General features: G+C 45.2%; 1 protein-coding gene and 1 pseudogene across 2 annotated transcripts in view; both read right to left on the bottom strand.

Annotated features, from left to right (window-relative positions):
- Window positions 1–2,973: 2,973 nt before the first annotated feature.
- The window catches only part of RAB7A (RAB7A, member RAS oncogene family), a 73,607-nt gene continuing 56,498 nt past the window's right edge, over window positions 2,974–20,082 (bottom strand). For both annotated transcript variants that reach the window (XM_059161897.1, XM_059161898.1), the window contains 3 exons: window positions 9,863–10,081; window positions 8,203–8,331; window positions 2,974–4,427 (listed from right to left, as the gene is read on the bottom strand). In XM_059161897.1, the coding sequence (XP_059017880.1) occupies window positions 4,332–4,427; window positions 8,203–8,331; window positions 9,863–10,081 (444 nt within the window). In that variant the 3' untranslated portion in view covers window positions 2,974–4,331. The remainder of the gene's footprint in view (window positions 4,428–8,202; window positions 8,332–9,862; window positions 10,082–20,082) is intronic.
- Window positions 10,088–17,040, bottom strand: LOC131824290 (ATP synthase subunit s, mitochondrial-like; annotated as a pseudogene).

Raw genomic sequence — 20,082 nt, forward strand, 5'->3', positions numbered from 1 at the left:
ACTTTTTTTTTTTTTTAAAGATTTTATTTATTTGACAGAGAGAGAGATCACAAATAGGCAGAGAGACAGACAGAGAGAGAGATGAGGAGAAGCAGGCTCCCTGCTGAGCAGAGAGCCCAATGCGGGACTCGACCCCAGGCCCCTGGGATCATGACCTGAGCCGAAGGCAGAGGCTTAACCCACTGAGCCACCCAGGCGCCCCGATGTTGAACTTTTTTATTCTGAGCTATGATTGACATGTTTTGTCAGTTTCAGGTGTATAGCATAACGGTTTGGTATTTGTATATACTGCAAAATGATCACAGTAAATCTAGTTAACATCCATTGACACAATTATAAATTTTTTTCTTCTGATGCAGGGTGGGGGAAGGGCAGAGGGAGAGGGACAAGCAGACTCCCTGCTGAGCAGGGAGCCCCATATGGTGCTCGATCCCAGGACCCTGGAATCATCACCTGAGTCAAAGGCAGATGTGACCCAGGTACCCGGTGATGAAAACTTTTTAAGATTTACTCTTTTGCAACCTTCAAATGTGTAATACAGTATTAGCTACGGTCACCATGCTGTCCATGAGTTACATCACAGGCTCCTAACTGGAAGAATGTACATCTGACCACCTTCACTTATTTCACCCACTGCCTGCCTCTGCCAACTACCAATCTGTTCAGTTTTAAGAGTTTGGTTTTTTTGTTTGTTTTTTTAAAGATTCCACATGTAAGTGAGATTATATGATATTGTCTTCTTCTGACTTATACTTCACACAATGCCTTCAAGGTCTATCTATGCTGTCATGAATGACAAAGTTTCCCTTTTTGCAGCTGTGTGTACACACACACACACACACGGACCACATCCTATCCATTTATCCATCGGTGGACACTTAGGTTGCGTCCATGTCTGGACGATCATAAATACTGCTGCAGTGAACGTTGGGGTGCATGTCTTTTGACCTTGTATTTTCGTTTCCTTTGGATAAATACCCAGATGTGGGACTGCTAGATCGTGTGGCAGTTCTGTTTTTTAATTTCTCGAGGAACCTCCACAGTGTTTTCCCTAGTGGCTACCCAAGGGTCCCCTTTTCTCCACATCCTCACCAACACTTGTTATTTCTCAGCTTTTTGGTTTTAGCCATTCTGACTGGTGGTATCTCACTGTGGTTTTGATTTGCATTTCCCTGATAATGAGTATTGGTGAGCACCTTTTCTCCTAGCTATTAGCCATCTATCTTTGGAAAAAGTCTATTCGGCTCCTCTGCCCATTTAAAAATTTTTTTGCTATTGAGTTATATGCGAGCTCTCTCTATGTGTATATATATATATATATATATATATATATATATATAGGATATTAATCCATTGTCAGATGTATAAATATTTTCTCCATTATTTCTTCAATTCTTGAATATTTCTCAAATGCTTTTTCTACATCAATTGATTCAAATGTGATCAACTGATCAAATTCTAGGATTTCATCAGAGAGAGAACACAAACAGGGGGAGCAGCAGGCTCCCCAGTGAGTGGGAAGCTCGAGGCAGGACTTGATCCCAGGACCTCGGGATCATGACCTGAGCCAAAGGCAGTCAACTTAACCGAGGAGCCACCCAGGCGTCCCTAAGGGATACTATTTAAACAGATCTGTATTAGTGTTAACAAATTCATTCCCATTCTCAAAAGTAACTTGTTAGCGCAAACTGAGATGAATGGAAATAGCAACACACATTTGTCTCCATTTATAATTCACTTTTTAAAAATATTTATTTGTGAGAGCAAGAGTAAGAGCACACACGCAGTGGGGGGGGGGCAGCAGAGGGAGAGGGAGAAGCAGGCTCCCTGCTGAGCAGGGAGGCCGACTCAGGGCTCTATCCCAGGATCTGGATATACCAATCTAAGGCGAAACCAAGAGCTGGGCACTCAGCAGTCAGCTCAGGCACCCCTTAGCCATCAGCTCTTACTGTAAGTGGTTATCTCAGCATCAGGATGGTTATCAGTTTTAGACGGATGGTTGTGAACAGAGGTCAAGGTCCACTTCCATGTCAGATTTAAGGTTAGGGCCAGAGAATATGATTGTGGAAAAGGAGTTTGGTCTGTAGAAGTGAGGGTCACACATGTCCATAAACCAGAGATCTAGGCCATGAGTACTAGCCATGGTGGAATTGTAATTGTGAGCTTCTATTTTTGTTTAAAGATTTATTTGAGAGCAAAAGCGAGGGGGGGGGGAGGGACGGAGGAAGAGAATGTCCAAGCGGACTTCTGCCCAGCGCACAGCCTGATGTAGGGCTTGATCTCACGAACAATCAAGTAGGGTGCTTTACCGACTGAGCCACCCAGGCACCCCAGTTGGGAGCTTCTAAAAATGCTACTGGTAACACACAAATGGGAGCCAAGAGCAGGTATGAGGAAAGGAACCCACGGAGGAACCGGAGCAGTGGAAATGTAGAAAAGCGGAGCGAAGTAGAATCCAAGAGCTTAGTCATGGGGGCATTTCTAGAAGCAATACCTACACCACGTCTCTGACTGAAGCACTACTATTCTATAAATTTGGTTCTAGGTGGCATACATTCAGTCCCAGCTATAATACTGGGATGCAGGGCACCCTACTGCCACCCCCTCCTCTTCTGTGAGAAATCAGAAATCCAGAACTATGGTATCTAAGTGTCAGCAACTATAAAGCATAAGAGCACGAAGGCTAAGTTAGCGCTCATACGCAGTTCACAGGTGGTCCTCGATAGGGACAATGTTTTCTCCATTCAGCATCCCCACATCCCATCACTGTGATCAAAAAACCAAAACCAAAAACTAGGGACAGGCACTGCAGGGCTGGACGTGACACGGTCTTTCTGCCTCAAAGGCACCCCATGTGCCCAGTTACGGAGGGCTCTTCGGCTTGATAAAGCACTGGCCGGGATTAGCTAACATGGTCTCTACTGAGCCAAGGGTCCAGAAGAAGGAAAAAAGACAGGGCAAAGGCAGATGATCTTTGTTCTTGTTACATTTTATTGGCATCACGTTCATCTCTTTACAGAAGAACTTGGCCCACACCCTAGAATGCAGACCTTTGGAAAAAGGGGAAGTGCTCCGTTAAGCAAGCTACAATGCAGGGGCAGATCCTAGGGAGGGGGCAGAACTGCCAGGGTTCCATACCAAAGAAACAGGTTAATGGATAGTGGGCAATACTGGGAGTTGGTGGGGAAAAGGAGAAAAAGGTTTGCTAACCTAAGGATACCACAACCCTGAAAGGAGTGCCTTCTAGAACAAAGGTAAAATCACTAGGACAGATCTGTTAGGATTTTCCTTTTCCTCTTATCAGTAGGATGCTGACCTAATAGGGGAGTTTCCAAGTATGGGGGGGGAGGAGGGGGGAGGAAAAAATGAGAATTTTAATTTCTGAAACAACGGCCATTTATCCATTGCACACACCACTGTATTATGCAAATCAACCTTTTGGAAAATTTAGACACAGAAGGGAACTAGACAGTTTTCCCCCTGGAGAGATGAAAAGCTTTTTGGCTCTTAAGTCTTTGATAAAAGGCGTACATAATTCTTGTGTCTACTGTACAGAATACTGCCTCTAGCTGGATTTCTGAATTCTGAGTAGCTAACACTCTGCAATCCAGACAGGGTTCAACCCTCCATCCTACACGCCTGCATTACAGGACTTAAACACATAATCCAAGAATTTCTTACACTAATTTATACATTTTTAATTGGTTGCATATATTAACATGTACTATAAGATTCTTTTCTAAGAAGCATTACATAATAAATGGATACTGTAAAAAGATCTGATTAGTTAAAAGTAACAAGCATTAACAGATACATACAAAACTCAGTCTGATCAGACTGGGTGTGAGCCTGTAATGAAGCATGGGGCACCAGCCTTCCCAAGTGGTAGCCTTCACAGGAGGGGGGGGTTGGGGTTGGGGGGTAAAAAGACCACAACACCGTTAAAAAAATCAGATAACTAATTAGACACAGATTAACTGTAAACAGTTCTCTCTCCCCAGTGGACGAAAAGAATAAGCTTCCGATGCCGACTCCACACCAGAACGATTTCTACGGCTTGCCTGTCCCGCTGCCATACGAGGGCTGATGTGGTGGGTGGGCAGACCCCGATGGAGTCATCACAGGCCTGGGCTGGAGTCTGTCTGCTTGTGTCAGGGCTGTGTGTGTGTGTGTGTGTGTGTGTAAGGGTGTGTTTGATGGGGTTTCTTTTGGCAGCTGGATTCGAGAGATGACTTTATGTTTTGTTTGGAAGAGGAGAGGGGGCTTGTGTTGGAAGGCCTAAGTGTGTTCTTTCTTTGTGAAGGACTCTGCGCTCTGCTCTCACTGCCCCTTCAGCAACTGCAGCTCTCCGCCGAGGCCTTAGCCCGGTCGTTCTTGTCCAGTTTGATGGGCTCGGGGAATTCATTGTACAGCTCCACCTCTGTTTCCTGCACAGAGAGAGAGCGGGAGAGAGGTCTGTTACTGAGGGTATGGGGAAGCTCCGAGCTCTGCGGCAGCCTCAGTGGTGCTCTCCCACGACTCTCGGTGGGCAGGGGACTGGGGCACAGACATAGCGCTGAAGGGAGGGCTCTGGCAGAAGGTGCTCAACTCTCAAGGGCCGAGCAAGGGCAAGACAGGTTTTATGACAACCCTGCGACAATGTGAAGACAGAAACCGAGCGGGAAGAGCAGCGATCGGCGCTGAGCAGTCAGGACACAGCTGACTCACGCTCTCCACCGTCACGATGGAAATCTGGTGGCTTGGGGACCATAGCCAGCTCACAGACGCTTTCTGAGCGCTCCGTAGTGTACCACCACCAACACTCCGAAGTCAGACTTCAACACGGGCTGGATTTTGGCAGCTCTCAGCACTTCCACAGGGCAAGTGTGGGCTGGAGCATGAGTGCTACCTGCCCTTTCAGTCCCAAAACATTCCTCTAGTCCCGTTTGCCATTCATTTTTCTGGACTAACGGTCCACTTTCTTTTTCTTCTTTATTTATTTGACAGAGAGAGATAGATAGCGAGCAAGAGGGAACACAAGTAGGGGGAGTGGGAGAAGCAGGCTTCCTGCTGAGCAGGGAGCCTGCTGTGGGGCTCGATCCCAGGACCCTGAGATCATGACCTGAGCTGAAGGCAGACGCTTAATGACTGAGCCACCCAGGCAGCCCTCCATTTTCCTTTTCTTCCAAAGGCTTAGGAGGGTTTTGCCTCTAAATGCCGCATACTCAGAAACCAGCTATGGATGAATTGTATCAGCAACCGTGGTGAGAGGTCACAGGGGATGGACCGTGGTCAGTTTAGTGGGACTTTTTGCTGAAATAACATGGGTCCAGTGCACAGCAGCTGTCCACTTCCTGGTGTAAGAAAACAATTTGTCACTTAAACACTGAGAACCTAAGTGACAGGAATTGTTCTATAAAAGTAAAAACCTCCAAGGAATACACATGGGAAGAAGGTCTACTGAGACAGACCACGGAGCGTACAATTCAGTGGTTTTTAGTGTATTCACAAAGTTGAGCAACTATCACCACTGATTCCACAGATTTTCTTCACTCCATGGAAACCCTGCCCCTATTGGCAGTCACACTCTCTCAAGCCTTGGCAACCACAGACATCTTCTGTCTTAATAGACTGGCCTATCTTGGATATTTCATTTGATGGACACTTGTTTGTTTCTGCCTTTTGGCTATTATGAGTAATGCTATTACAAATACTCATGTACGAGACTTTGTGTGGACAGTTTTTGTTTCTCCTGGGTATGCACCGAAGAGCGGAACTGCTGGGTCACAGGATGACACGTTTAACTTTTTGAGGAACTGTCAGACTACTTTCTAAAGTGGGTGCATCATTTCACATTCCCACCAGCACCTAGGAGTCTATTTAATATGAAAGGCAAAGGATGTGAAAAATGACAGTTTTATCAAAGGACAGCACACAAGACCTAAAATAATAGCTGCTATGGACTGAATGTTCGTATCTCTCCAAAATTTCTACGTTGAAACCCTAATCCCCAGGGTGCCAGTCTCACGATGAAGAAAGTAATGAAGGTGCAATGAGGTCATTAAGGCTGGGGTCCTGACGTGACAGGTGAGTGTGTCCTTCTAAGAAGAGACACGGGGAGTGCATGTGTTTCCCCACTTGCTCGGGCTTGCTCTCGCTCGCTGTCAGCACAGAGGAAAAGCCACACACCAGAGGACACAAGGAGAAAGACGGCAGTCTGCAAAAACCGGTGAGAGAGCCCTTAGCAGAAACTGAATTTGCAGGCACCTTGATTTTAAGCTTCTGGCCTCCAGAACTGAGGGAACATAAAGCCTGCCGTTCTGCTACCCAGTCTGCAATACTTTGTAACGGAACCCAAAGCACACTAGTAAGACAGCTCTAATGCAGAATCACAAACAGAATCTCAGTAAGATTTTGTATTTGGGAAGGGTGAGGAAAGAAGGTGGAACTGCAATAAAATTCTGTCTAAATAGAAAATGCACCAAAACAGCCAAGAAAAAAAAAAAAACCCAAAATGTTTGTCAGTCACTAGTCACCTGTCATGGAGGGAGACTTGCCTAGCAGAGGGGATACTACACTGTAATGGCAGTCAAATCACAACAGTCCAGGCAAGGAACATGCACGCTGCCGAACAAACTGGGCAGACCAGAAAAAGATCCCAATATACACAAGCATTTAGTGCACAAAGGTAATGCTTCAATCTACGGGGAAAGTGGTTTATCTAACAATCTGCTACTAATATTTGAAACAACTGACTACTCTGCTAAAAGAAAAACGTGAGTCCCTAATATCCTGCCATAAGTTCAATTGAATTGGACAATAATCCAGACACGGGAAATCCAGACATTTAAAATGACATACCTAACAAAAATTACTTTTTTCTATGCCCCAGGGAGACAACAGAGTTGGAAAAGTCACTTGCAATACTGGTCAAGGTAATTCCGCTCACGGGAGCGATGGGCGCCCGGGCCAGTGCCAGGTGCTGACGGCGTGCAGCAGGGGCCCATTGACAGGCAGCGAGGCAGCAGAGTTCCAGATGGCGCTGGCCACTTGCTGCTGAGCAGGGAAGAGAAAGGACTGAAGTACTACCGTCCTCGAGGAAAGCAATGTGGCACCATCTTTTGAAAGCACATATACCTTTCAATCTAACGATCTTACTCCTGAGAGACTAGTGTGTAGGAACAAAAAAGCATTCTAATAAGGCTACTGGGACAGCAATATTCACACCTAGGTGTGAGGGTGGGTTAAAGGAAGGGGGAGAGCAGGTGGCAAACACCTCAGGCCTACATCCTGTTAGCATGAGGGGCGCTCAGCAGGGGCTCCGAGCGTTTTGGGTGCATCAATTCCTTTCATCACAGAACACTCAGTCCAGCCCTTGGAACAACCAAGTTAGTTCCCTGCCCGGAGGTCCAGATGCCCTGGCCTGCTGATAATCAGTGCTTTTTATAAACCCAGTTTCCTGGAGCTCGCAGAACCACCTTGCCCTTTATAGCCACCATATGCCTCGTCAAGATGCTCTCCACATCTTCTGGCGTGCGCCTCACCTCTGACACTCACCCGCTCCTGAGTCTGACATCACAGAGCATGGACGGTACCTCATGATCTGTCTTAACTCACTGGCCCCGAAGAGCTGCTGAATCAACAGAGCATTCCACTCCCTCATGCCAACAAAAACAGGTGAGTAAACAACATAAATGAGAAAGAAAACCTCACTCAAGGAATACAATTCCTAGAACTTCTGGTGATCAAACACAACCACTCAGGAGAACGCCAGGAATGAGCCTGTCTTATTCCATCCTCACAACCATCCTGCGGCAAGTATCATCTGACAGAGTAGGGTATGCAAGCTCAGAGATGAGGAAAACAAAACAAAAACCGAACTGGATCTAATGATGGGTCTGTCCCCTCCTTCAGTAGAGGGAGCCATCTGACCGAGGGCTCCTAGAGGTCTCATCGGATAGCATGCAAGGGGAATAAGGACGTCCCCAAATAAGGGTGGCCTCAGTGCATCTTCGCTGCCCTTGCACTGTAGAGGTTATTTACAAGCAAGTGGAATTTTCTGGAAGCTTTAGCGAAATGCCTCATGACCTTCCTAGATAAACACATGGGTTTTTCTGGCTACACAGAAGAAAGAGCTAAGAAAGATTAAGGACAAGAAAGCCAGGCAGGGGCTAGGCCGATGGTCAGTCACCAGAGGGAGCCAGACAGCTGCGAGAGACCCACCTGTTTAAGTGCATTCCGTGCAATTGTCTGGAACGCCTGCTCCACATTGATGGCCTCCTTGGCACTGGTCTCGAAGTAGGGAATGTTGTTTTTGCTGTAGCACCAGGCCTGTGCCCGCTTTGTGGCCACCTGGAAGAGGAAACAGGGTGTACGTGTGCTCCTGACAGAAGCCGCTAGCACAGGTGAAAGGAGCAGACTGGATGAGGGTGGCAGGGGTCTGAGGAAGGGGGCGGCAGACCCGTCCAAGGTCACACTGCAGGCTTTGTGTAGCACAGCTAGGCCTCACACCTAAGCCCATTCTATAATCCCTAGTTTCTGACCCTTAGCTGCACTTCTAGGTAGATGATGAAAGGAGCTAGCTGGCCTAGAAAGTACAGAACTGTTCCTCTTGGGACCTCAGAGGTCCCAGCCCAGGAAATGCCTGGCAGCTTGGTCTTAAGGTTTGCAGTCCCTTGTCATTACTGCTAGGGTTCCATCACCTGTGCCACAGAATTCGCAGCTCTCACTGACACCCTTGCCTCTCCTACCCGAATTCCTTCCCCACCCCAGCCCACTTTCAGGAATGAGAGGGCTGTCACCTAGGAAAGGGAGAAAAAGAGATCAATGGCCAGAAATAAACCGAGCTATAAATAAGAGTCCATGCTCCCAATCCCAAGAGAAATGCTATTTCAAAGTAAACCAGAGCAATTTTACTCAAAGCCCAAAGTGCAATCTTCTACACACACGGAGATCCAGGCAGGCCCCTGAAGTGCAGGAGCACTCGAGAAGGACAAAATCTAATTCCCTCCTTTGGAGTGCAGAAGGAGAACGGAGGCTCACAGGGCAGAGACAATGGCCCGAAGTCACAGCTGGCCTGAGACAGCATGGGCACTTAAACCGAGTCTCGTAGGTCCTGGTCCTCAAAAGGTAGCTGACCGGAAGACCAGTTCACGTTCCCACATGTACTTTTCTGGAGCCACCTGGGCTTCGCACAGAGCCCACCAAACCACAAGTCACCTTAGAAGCCAGTGCCTTTCACAGGAGGAGAAAACAGCAACAGGCCAACCAGAAAGCCACCATTCCCCAAGCTCCTCTAGGTGCCAGGGCTTTGGGGTACACTGTCATCTGATCCCAGAGTGTTCTTGTTACATAAGATTCAGACTCCAAGAAATATTCCCAACTAAAAAGTGCATGAGCCAGGCTTTAAATGGAACTCTGCCTTTAAATCCAAAAGGCCAAAACGCACACTGCAACCAGCCTGAAGTCAAATTATTTCATGGCAACCGAAACAATGGCCAGCACAGGCAACTCCAGGCACTTGGTACTCTGTTGGCATAATTTCAAAAGGAATACCACTGCAAACATTCACTGTCCCTGTTTTGCCACAGGGGAAAGCAAAATGGTAGGCCTTGAGCAGATTAGGAAGCAAGGCCCAAGGGCTGGGCAGGTAACTAGCTAGTTATCCCTCCCCTCTACCCCACTCTGGGGCCACACACACACACACAGATATACTGGGGACTGGTGCTTAGGCAGCATGGCTTTTTACCAATCAAAGCTAAAACAGTACCTGTCATCGAAAACTTAGCTGCCACTTTCAAAAGACGGTCCAGGAACCACAACCTAAATGAGGGCAGATTCATAAGCCTCCACACAGAAGATTCCCATTATCTTCAGCACTTACTTGTCTGTTTTCGAGGTCAATCTTGTTTCCCAACACAACGAAGGGGAAATTCTCAGGATCCCGGGGACTGGCCTGGATGAGAAACTCATCTCTCCAGCTATCGAGAGTTTTGAATGTGTTGGGGGCAGTAACGTCAAACACCAGAACGCAGCAGTCTGCGCCTCTGTAGAAGGCCACACCAAGGGACTGGAACCGCTCCTGGCCTGCTGTGTCCCAGATCTGCGAAGACAGAACATTATTCCTTGGGGGGCCCAGCACTAGGAGTGGGGGACACCAGAGGAAACGTGCTGCATCATGGAGCCACTGAGAGACAAGTGACCGCAGACCGCAGCACTCGGCAAGCAGAGTGCAGCACTGGGTACCCCACCCCGCCCAGACAGAGGGCGCATGTGAGCGCATGTTCTGTGGGGCGCCGGCACCCAAGTCTGAACCCTGCTAGAGAATGTCTTTATCTTGATCTGGGCGGTGGTCCAATTAGGAGACATTTATGTAAAATTCACAATGTAAACTTAAGATCTAGGTACTCTGGGAACTTTCTGCAGGTGATGGATACATAGGGAGGTGATTACATATGAACTGTACATTTAAATCTACATATTTTACTGTATATAAAGTTTAGCTAAAAATCACTTTTATTTATAACATGACTCAATAATAATAAAGCAAACAAAAACACTTGACAAAGAAAGATGAGGGGAAAGACAACAAAAACATACTTTAGATCAGAGGCGAAAGCCAGCTTTTAATCGAAAGAACCACCGGGTACTACTGACCAGCTCAAAGAACTTCCTGTCGTTCATTGCCATGCTAAGTTCAAGAGCAAGGATGGATTTCCTTACTGCCCTAGATCCCTAACAAGGCCACCCTGGTCAGCCTGAGAGATGATGAGTGTTCTGAGGAATAGTTTCCACACCACCCAGCAAGTCACCAGGTTTAAGAAAAGTGCTTGGTTCAGAAGCAGCAAACCATTACTTACAGCTGACATGGGTCTTTAACTGGTTTATTCACTGTTTGCAGGGAACCCACTGAGCTTCAGAATAACATAAGAACTTAGACCATCCTTTATAACCCAAGTAAATGTCAACTTTATATCTAAATCACCAGCCGACTACCCCAAAAGGCCCAGGTTTAAACCAAAATTGGAGTGTGGACTGGGCCACTATAGTTTCATTCCCAGAACCAAATTCTGCAGGATGGTTGAGCTCCCCTGTGAAGCAGTGGTGCGTCCCTCCAGGTGATCCAGAACACGTGGGGAACCTACCCAGTGTCACTAGGCCATACACAAACTGCGCTCCCAGTTCAAGTAGGAAGAGCACCACAGAGGACGAGGTTATGATGCCTGATTAGAATAAGTAAACATGCACAAGAGAAATAACATAGGACAGGGCAGTAATATGCAATTTGCCTTTCTTTAAAACTACCAATGTAATCAAAGCTCATGATCTTCTACTAAATCCCCTAACACCTCCCAAAATAGTCTCTGAAAGGAGTCCTAAAACCTAATGTGTCCTAAAAACCAATCCAGACAGTTGACTGGCTCAAATGACACTGCCACAAGCAGGGGCAGAGCCAGAACTTAAATATTGATGGGAGGTCTGGAAACAGCACTCAGAACCCCTAACAAAGCAATTATGACTACACACGCTAAACTCTGGCCCACAGACTGGCCAAGAACAGCCTGGAAGGGGACTACTGTGGTTACCAATGTTAGGGCCGAGCAAAAGTACACATTTCAGCTTTTTGTCAAATAGTCAAGAGCCCAAGCGTTACTCTTAAGAGGAGGACAGTTCTGAGAAGCCTGCCTCAGCCTTTTCTCCCAATGTGCATGACCCTCCATAAGCAGTACATGAAAATGTGGCTGCCAGGACTCTTGGCCACAACTCTGAGAGCAGAGAGACTGACCCTGGCAGTCCACTCCGTTCCCAGGAAACCCCAACCACTATATACACTATCTACATGCACTTCACTCTGGGAAGAACCTTTCTAAACTAGGGCTTGCCGTGACAGCCACAGGAGGTCAGCCTGACTGTGGAGTAGAGGTAGGAGGCTGTCATGAATGTCCGTCCGTGTGGGGCACAGGAGTGCTCAGGCCACTGGTAAAGGCAGCAGCCACTCAAAGAGAACCAGAGGGAAGTGAGAACGACTTCCATGTAAGCGTGAAGATCCATACGAACAAACTCAAAGGCAATTATTCTACCTGCCTCTCATCGCGATGGGGAACTTCATGCAACTTCCAACACAACAAAGCATTTATGTGTAGACAAAACTCGATCTCTGTTGCCAGTGGATAACCAATACAGGGACTGCTGGTGGTGTCTGCCTTTGAGCTTTTCTGCTTTCCCAACATCCTACAGTGAATATATGTCTCCGAGTTAAAAAAAAAAGGAACCCTTCGTCATTAACAGGGAGGCTGATCAATGGGGCGGGGAACTCAAGAGTTCCTCGAGAGCCTGGTCCTACAATAAGAAAACTAGAAACAGACAACCACTTCTACAAAGAGAAAGGAGGAAAAAACCAGAACTTAAATCTAGACCTTGACAAATTAAAAAAAAAAAAAAATCCCCCCCCCATGAGAGGAGTAACACTGTTACTATGTAAACATCTGGGTAAGTAAAGCCAAAGCCAGAAACCCCCTGAAACACTCGGCACCCTCCCACACAGAGATCATCTTCATTAGCTCATGTGTCATTCTAGGTATCCACACTGCGGGGTTTTATGTAGCTGAAATCCTTACACCACGCATCACTGCGCTCTGCCCCATCCGCCTCTCTGCCCACGTGAAACACCACAGTGCTGACAGTAGCTCACACCTCTACTGCTGCCCAAAAACTCAGTGAGCAATTTTATTCTTGTTCTTTAAAAACATATTGCTGCCAAATTTCCACAACTATAAGGACCTCAGTAATGAATGTTAACTTACAGAGCCTGTTCTGTATTTCTGATTGTTTAGGACAGAATCCCAAAAGGAGAATTACATAAGAACTCTAGGACTCTTGAGAGACCCAAATGGGTACCTGGAACGCTCATACACAGAGAAGACAGAGTAAGGCACTAAGAAGTCAAGTTGAAAAACTGTGGTTATTCTTTTTTTTTTTTTTTTAAAGATTCTATTTATTTATATGAGAGAGAGAGAAAACATGTGCAGAAGCAGTGAGGTGGGGGTGGGGGGAGTTAGAGGTAGAGGGAGAAGCAAGCTTCCCACCGAGCAGGGAGCCCAAAGCGGGACCCTGAGATCATAAGCCGAAGGCAGATGCTCAACTGACTGAGCCACCCAGGTGGCCTCTTAGCAACTTTCAAAAATTAATTTATCTTCACACCTAGAAAAGTACAGTCCTATGACCGTAATCTTTTAAAAATTTTAATATGAACTTTAATAGAAATATCTTATTTTCTGGGATGCCTGGGTGGCTCACTTGTTAAGTGTCTGCTTTTAGCTCAGGTCAAAATACCAGGGTCCTGGGATCGAGCCCCAGATCAGGCTCCCTGCTCAGTGGGAATCCTGTTTCTCCCTCTCCCCCTCCCCTTTGCTTGTGTTCCCCCTCTCCCTAGCTGTCATTTAAAAAAAAAAAAAAAAGTATTTTATTTTCTACAAAGCATACCCATGTATCTATTTACCCATACTCTAATGTGACAAATACTAACACTGCCACCATAATATCAGTTTGATTTTCTTTCTTCTTTTTTTTTTTTAAGATTTTATTTATTTGACAGGCAAAGATCACAAGCAGAGAAGCAGGCAGAGAGAGAGGGGGAAGCAGGCTCCCTGCTGAGCAGACAGCCAGATGTGGGGCTCGATCCCAGATCCCTGGGATCATAACCTGAGCCGAAGGCAGAGGCTTTAACCCACTGAGCCACCCAGGTGCCCATTTTCTTTTTCTTAACAGAAACAGAGTTAACCCTTCCTCACAGAATTCCCTTTCCCTCCCAGACATAAATGGCTCCTGAGGAGTTAAATGCCTACATAATAGTAAGGATCCTGTACATCTTTTTGCAGCTTGCCTTTTTTCCAAAGTGAAGGGCCATATAATATCCCACTGTCTTAATACACACAATCTATTCCCTGGGCATCTCAGCAGCAATGAGTTCTCTTCCTATGGCCAGAGCTCAGATTCCCTGGGCTCTCTTCCTAGACAGAGCACCGCACACACTCAACAAGGGAGAACAAAATGGTAGTCTCTACTGCCCGGATATACTCCCACCATCAGCTTGAGAATATTCTACGCCCTATACTCCAGTCAAAGCTTGATTTTTGTCAGCCTTTTTTCCCCCCTCCATGTCTGTACATTTATAGCAATATGCTTTATTAACTTTAAAATGTGGGGCACCTGGGTGGCTCAGTTGGTTAAGTGTCTGTCTTCAGCTCAGGTCATGACTCTGGGGTCCTGGGACTGAGCACCGAGTCAGGTTCCCTGTGCAGCGGGACGTCTGCTTCTCCTCCTCCCTTTGCTCCTTTCCGCCACCCCACCCCCACCCTGACCTGTGCAAGCTCTTTCAAATAAATAAAATCTTTCTTAAAAAATATTTTATTAGACGAACCGTAAGTGACTCTTAATCTCGCAAAACAAACTGAGGGTTACTGGGGGGAGGGGAAGGGAGGGGAGGTTATGGACATTGGGGAGGGTATGTGCTGTGAAGTGTGTAAACCTGGCGATTCACAGAGCTGTACCCCTGGGGATAAAAATACATTATATGTTTATAAAAAAATTTAAAAATGTAATAAAAAAAAAAAGAAAAAAAAAGATTTTATTTATTTGAAAGAAAAAGACACAGCAAGAGAGGGAACACAAGCAGGGGGAATGGGAGAGGGAGAAGCAGGCTTCCCATTAGAGCAGGGAGCCCGATGTGGGGCTCGATCCCAGGACCATGGGATCATGACCTGAGCTGAAGGCCGACGCTTAACGACTGAGCCACCCAGGCACCCCCCAAATAAAATCTTTAAAAAAAATAAAAACCTGTGTTGCACATTTAAATGAGTTTAAATAACTCTACATCAACAGATATTTGTAAAAAATGAGGAATATATTAGAATTTAAAGGCTACCTGGGTTTGCATTTTTCTTAAAATGTACATAAATTCTCACTTTCAACTCAGTAACTTTAGTATGTCATGTCTGAATATTTATTTTTTTTTAAGGTTTTATTTATTTATTTGACAGAGATCACAAGTAGGGGGAGAGGCAGGCAGAGAGAGAGATGGGAAGCAGGTTCCCTGCTAAGCAGAGAGACTGATGCGGGGCTCAATCCCAGATCCCAGGGATCATGACCTGAGCCGAAGGCAGAGGCTTTAACCAACTGAGCCACCCAGGCGCCCCTGAATATTTACTTTCTACATGAGGGACTTTTGCTTTTAAAATGTTGTGGTATGACCACCTTTTAGTTCTACTGATGATAAATATATGTTATTTATGATCAGTAATTTTAAATGATACTTTATATTGAAATAGAATACTTTTCCCCTATATCCATAATTTACTTATTTTATGAGCAGAAGTTTAATCCCTTTCACCTATTTCTCCCATTTCCCATCCCTACCCCTCTGGCCACCACCAGTTTGTTCTCTGTACTGATGAGTCTGTTTGTGTGTTGTTGTCTGTTCTTTTTTTTTTTTAGATTCCAAATATGAGAGAAATCATATAGTATTTGTCTCTGTCTGACCTATTTCACTGGGGATGATATTCTCTAGGTCCACCCATGTCAATACAAACAGCAAGATCTCATTTTTTTTTTATGATGAGTACCACATCTTCTTTATCCATTCACCTGCAGACAGACAGTTGGGCTGCTTCCATATGAAATAAGATACTTACCGAATATTACTATTTTACTTCAAGTCTAATTTTAGTTCTAGAGAAGTTGGTGCTATCTCAAAGGCCTGGACAAGGTTTTATTTTTCTCTTATTTCAGGAAGATCACTTAACAGCAAACACTTGAAGTTTCTTAAGTGGTGCAGAGCAACACTGCCTGTCTGTGAAACACCCACATGAAATTATTTCCATTTCCAACAAGCTTTTATGTAAATTTTCAAGTTTATGAAGTCTCTCTGAACAATCAGGCTCAATATAATGACACGCACAACTTTGTTTTTCCAGCATGCTGTTATCCCGCCATGTGATCAAATCCAACATTCATGATCTCAGAGCAGTGGCACCACCTGCCTGAATTCTGTCTGTCCAGAGGGCCTGATGAGGTTGCTGAAGTCCTTCTACCAGCTCTCCTGGCCTTGGTGGCACACCACAGCCCTACAGCACAGTCACTCAGATGCCGCCCGTCAGGGCAGACATCCACTTTATTCATCCAACCCCAGAAGTATCTGGAGTCACAGGACCACAGGGAATTTCTTTAAGCCACCCAACTGCTGGGATATTTTTCCAAAGAGCATTTTTGATAGCACTGGGGAGGGAGGCAGGGAGTATTCCCTGTGTCTACAGCAGTGCCACTCTGCCTCGTCACCTTTTTAAATTTGTAATTCCCGGAAATCAAACTCCTGGACATTAATAGTTTCTTCTGACAGCTGCCTGGTGATGTCTTTTGTCCAGTTTTCCACAGGGCTGATTGTTGACTGGATACTACTACGCATTATCAACATTTTTTCTGGTCTGTGGTTTTATCTGGGAATCTTGTTATTCAAATGTTTAATTTAATGGGGTCTACTATCGATCTTTTATCTTTTATGATTTGTGCTTTCTCTATTTTAAACATTTAAGGTAAAAAAATTATTTTCATTTCTGAAGTTTCATTCTGTACTTGTTCCATTCAGGTCTTAAACCCTCTGGTTACTCCCCATCCAAAACCGAAAACCACTGGCCCACTCCGTTTACTTGTGTAACTCCCCCTTTTCCCTACTCTTTTGGAAGATGACTCTTTACTCAGTGTCCAGCTAGGTGTGCCCTGTCTATGTGCCCTCTGGTCCCTTGATCTGCATGTCTCTGACAATATCACACTGTTTAAACTACCATGGCTTCATAGTAAGTTACCTTTACATTTTTCTTGCATACTTGATACCATCTAATGTTTAATACTGATTCCTAGCTTCTTCCTGAACAATATAAGGAACTGAAAACAAAAACAAAAACAAAAAACCCCACAGCAACCACTATGCTTCCCCAACACATTAAATTACATAGGTCTAATCCTGGTTTTGTGTGATAGTTTGGAAGTTACATACTCTATTAGGGTCGTAATTCTTTTTTTTTTTTTTTTTTTAAATTTTTAAAGATTTTATTTATTTACTCGTCAGAGATAGAGAGAGAGAGAGCGAGTGAGCACAGGCAGACAGAGAGGCAGGCAGAGGCAGAGGGAGAAGCAGGCTCCCCGCCGAGCAAGGAGCCCGATGCGGGACTCGATCCCAGGGTGCTGGGATCATGACCTGAGCCGAAGGCAGCTGCCCAACCAACCGAGCCACCCAGGCGTCCCTAGGGTCGTAATTCTAACAATAAGTATTTGCATGCAAATAAAGTTTATCTCAGTTTATCTTATCTCAGACCTTTCTAAATGGAATACTTTCCTTCTGCCTGAAATACACCATTTAGAATTTTCGCCATAGAACCTAAGGAAGTACGATCTCCTTTGAGGATATTTTTAGCAGGGACAGAACACTGTGTTGAAGGTTTCTTTCAGAATATATTCCACCGCCTGTTGATTTCCTCTGTTAGGCTGAGAGTCAATTGTCAGCCTCATTCCTGTTCCTTTTTAAGGTCATCATCTTCCTCTGGATGCTTTCGAGTTTGTCTTTTGTTACTGCAATTTCATTACGGTATGTCGAGTTATTTACCCATCTTGGAATTTGGGCTTCCTGAATCTGAGGACTGGTGCCGTATCTATTCTGGAAAATTCTCAGCAAATACCATCTCTGATTCATTCCCTTTATTTTGAGATTAAAAGGAAGTCTGACCTATCTACTGAATCCTGTTTGTACCTCTCTTTCCTACCATTCTTCCTTTCAGCCCTCTTCTGGGGTGTCCTCTCTGCTGCTAAAAACATTCTTGGATTTCCACCCTTTTTTGGATTATTGTATTTCATTTTTAGAAATTCTACTAACCTACACCACCTGTTTAGTTTCCTCTCTTCACAGACAACATAAGACTGCCTTATTCCTTTAAATACAAAAACCACAAAAACCACTCTGAATGATAAGGGAGCTTTCCATTGGTTCTTGCCTTGTTTTCTTTCTTTCTTTCTTTCTTTTTTTTTTTAAAGATTTTATTTGACAGAGACAGATACAGTGAGAGAGGGAACATAAGCAGAGGGAACGAGAGGAGAAGCAGGCTTCCCGCTGAGGAGGGAGCCCGATGCGGGGCTTGATCCCAGGACCTGCAGATCTTGACCTGAGCCCAAGGCAGATGCTTAACGAATGAGCCACCCAGGCGCCCCTTGCCTTGTTTTCTTATTTGGATTATCTTATTGCACACTGGTAAAAGCTTGTAAAAAATATGAGGATTCCTCAAGATCCAGGAAGATGATGCCTCTATCCAGAGATCATGGTTTTCATTTCCTTCTAAGTCTGTCAAGCTGGCTGCAATAGTACGAGAGTCAGCCTTTTGTTTCAACCTTTCAGAAACATGTTTTCTCTTCTATTGTTTCCAGAGTCTAGTGACTGTGGTTCTCCAGATGGTGTTCACTCCAGCAGTGCGGCGCTGCAGGGTTCCAGCTCAGTAGGGCATGTGGGGCCCTGCACCCAGGAGGAACTGGGCTCTGACTTCGGAATCAGCCCACACTGCTGTCAAAGCCACAGCCTGGCTCCACAGCTGTTCAGTCTGGCTGGTGCGCATGTTAAATCTGCAGGTAGTACTTTATGCCAGTATCCTGAAGGCATTCCATGTCCTTCTCCCTCCTGATGTCCTCAAGAAGTCCTCTAATGTTCCTTTTTAAGTAATTTTTCTTCTCTCTAGTTGCTCTTAAAATTTTGCTTTTGGTGTTCTGCAATTTTGAGTCTTCCGGTAATCTGCTCAGTTTTCACAGCTTACTGTTTTCTTCAGTTGTGTTTAATATGCAGGTTAACTGTTCATTTGGTTTATTGCAATGACCACGTTTTCACTTCTTCAAGTTCTAAGTTCTCTATATCCTCATTTTTACAATAGTATCCTTTTTCATTATGGTTTCGATTCCTTTTTTAAAAAAATCTCTAGTCATTGTGAACATTTTTTGTGGTACATTATTTCCTCATGTGGCTATGACCTCATCTTCTCTCCGGAGGTGGCAAGTCTTCCTATAGAATGGTCTTATCTCTGCTTTTGTCAAGAATGACAGGCATTTATGGGTTTATGTCAAAGTCTTTAACATTTCTGTCGAATGTAGAGTATAAGCTCAGAACCTAGACATGAGCACAGTGGAACTGAGAGTCTCCAACAAGAAAGCAAAGAGGCAAAGCCTCAAGCATACTTCATACAGGAGCTTTGCCACTTCTTTGGGTTGAGGGTATTTGATCCCGTTTTCACAACTTTCCACAGTCCTGGGTGAGTGTGAGAGTGAATGAGACAGAGTGAGAGTGAGAGAGTGAGAGAGAGAGAGAGAGAGAGAGAGATAAAGACGAAGAGAGAATGTGTATGTGTCTCCCCAAGGGAGTGTGCTAGTGGGAGTTCTAGCTCCCCAACCTTTTGTAGTCACATCTCCTGCCCCTGGCAAGTAATTAAACTCTAGTCTGGTTATAAACTTGACAAGCATCATGGCAGAAGCCCCCAAGCTTAGCACTAGCTTTCGGTTCCCTCTTCTTTCCTGTAACCTGGAAATTTCTTTCTCTCTCAAGCTTGGCTTGGTAAAACTGTAGTCATATTTTGAATATCTCGGTGTGTATGCATGGGGGAGGTGAGAAATGAAATCTGTATCAGCCCCATCCTGGATGTGTGAGTCAAGGAACGTCCAGAGTCCTTATCCTCTGGGAGCATGTCACAGCTTTAGGTTCATGTCTGTAAAAACGTCTACCTATAACACCTGGATCATTCAAACATTTTGGGGCAAGCCTGGTGTTTGCTAGGCCTACAATGGAATAAAAATCACGTCTGTCTCTAGAGGTCTAGTCTACCAGGGAACTCATTTAACACGGGAAGAAACAAGTGCTGTGGAGATTAGAGTTTCAGAAGACAACCAGGGACAAAAGCTGGAGACTTGGGGATGAAGACAAAGATGGGACGAAAGAGCTGGGATGGAAGCGGACAGGTTCAAGGACAGGTTTGTAAGAGCAGCACATGGTTTAGAAGGACTGACAAAAGACAAAAAAGTGAAGTA

The sequence above is a fragment of the Mustela lutreola genome, chromosome 2, assembly GCF_030435805.1.
Source record: "Mustela lutreola isolate mMusLut2 chromosome 2, mMusLut2.pri, whole genome shotgun sequence".
Lineage (NCBI taxonomy): Eukaryota > Metazoa > Chordata > Mammalia > Carnivora > Mustelidae > Mustela > Mustela lutreola.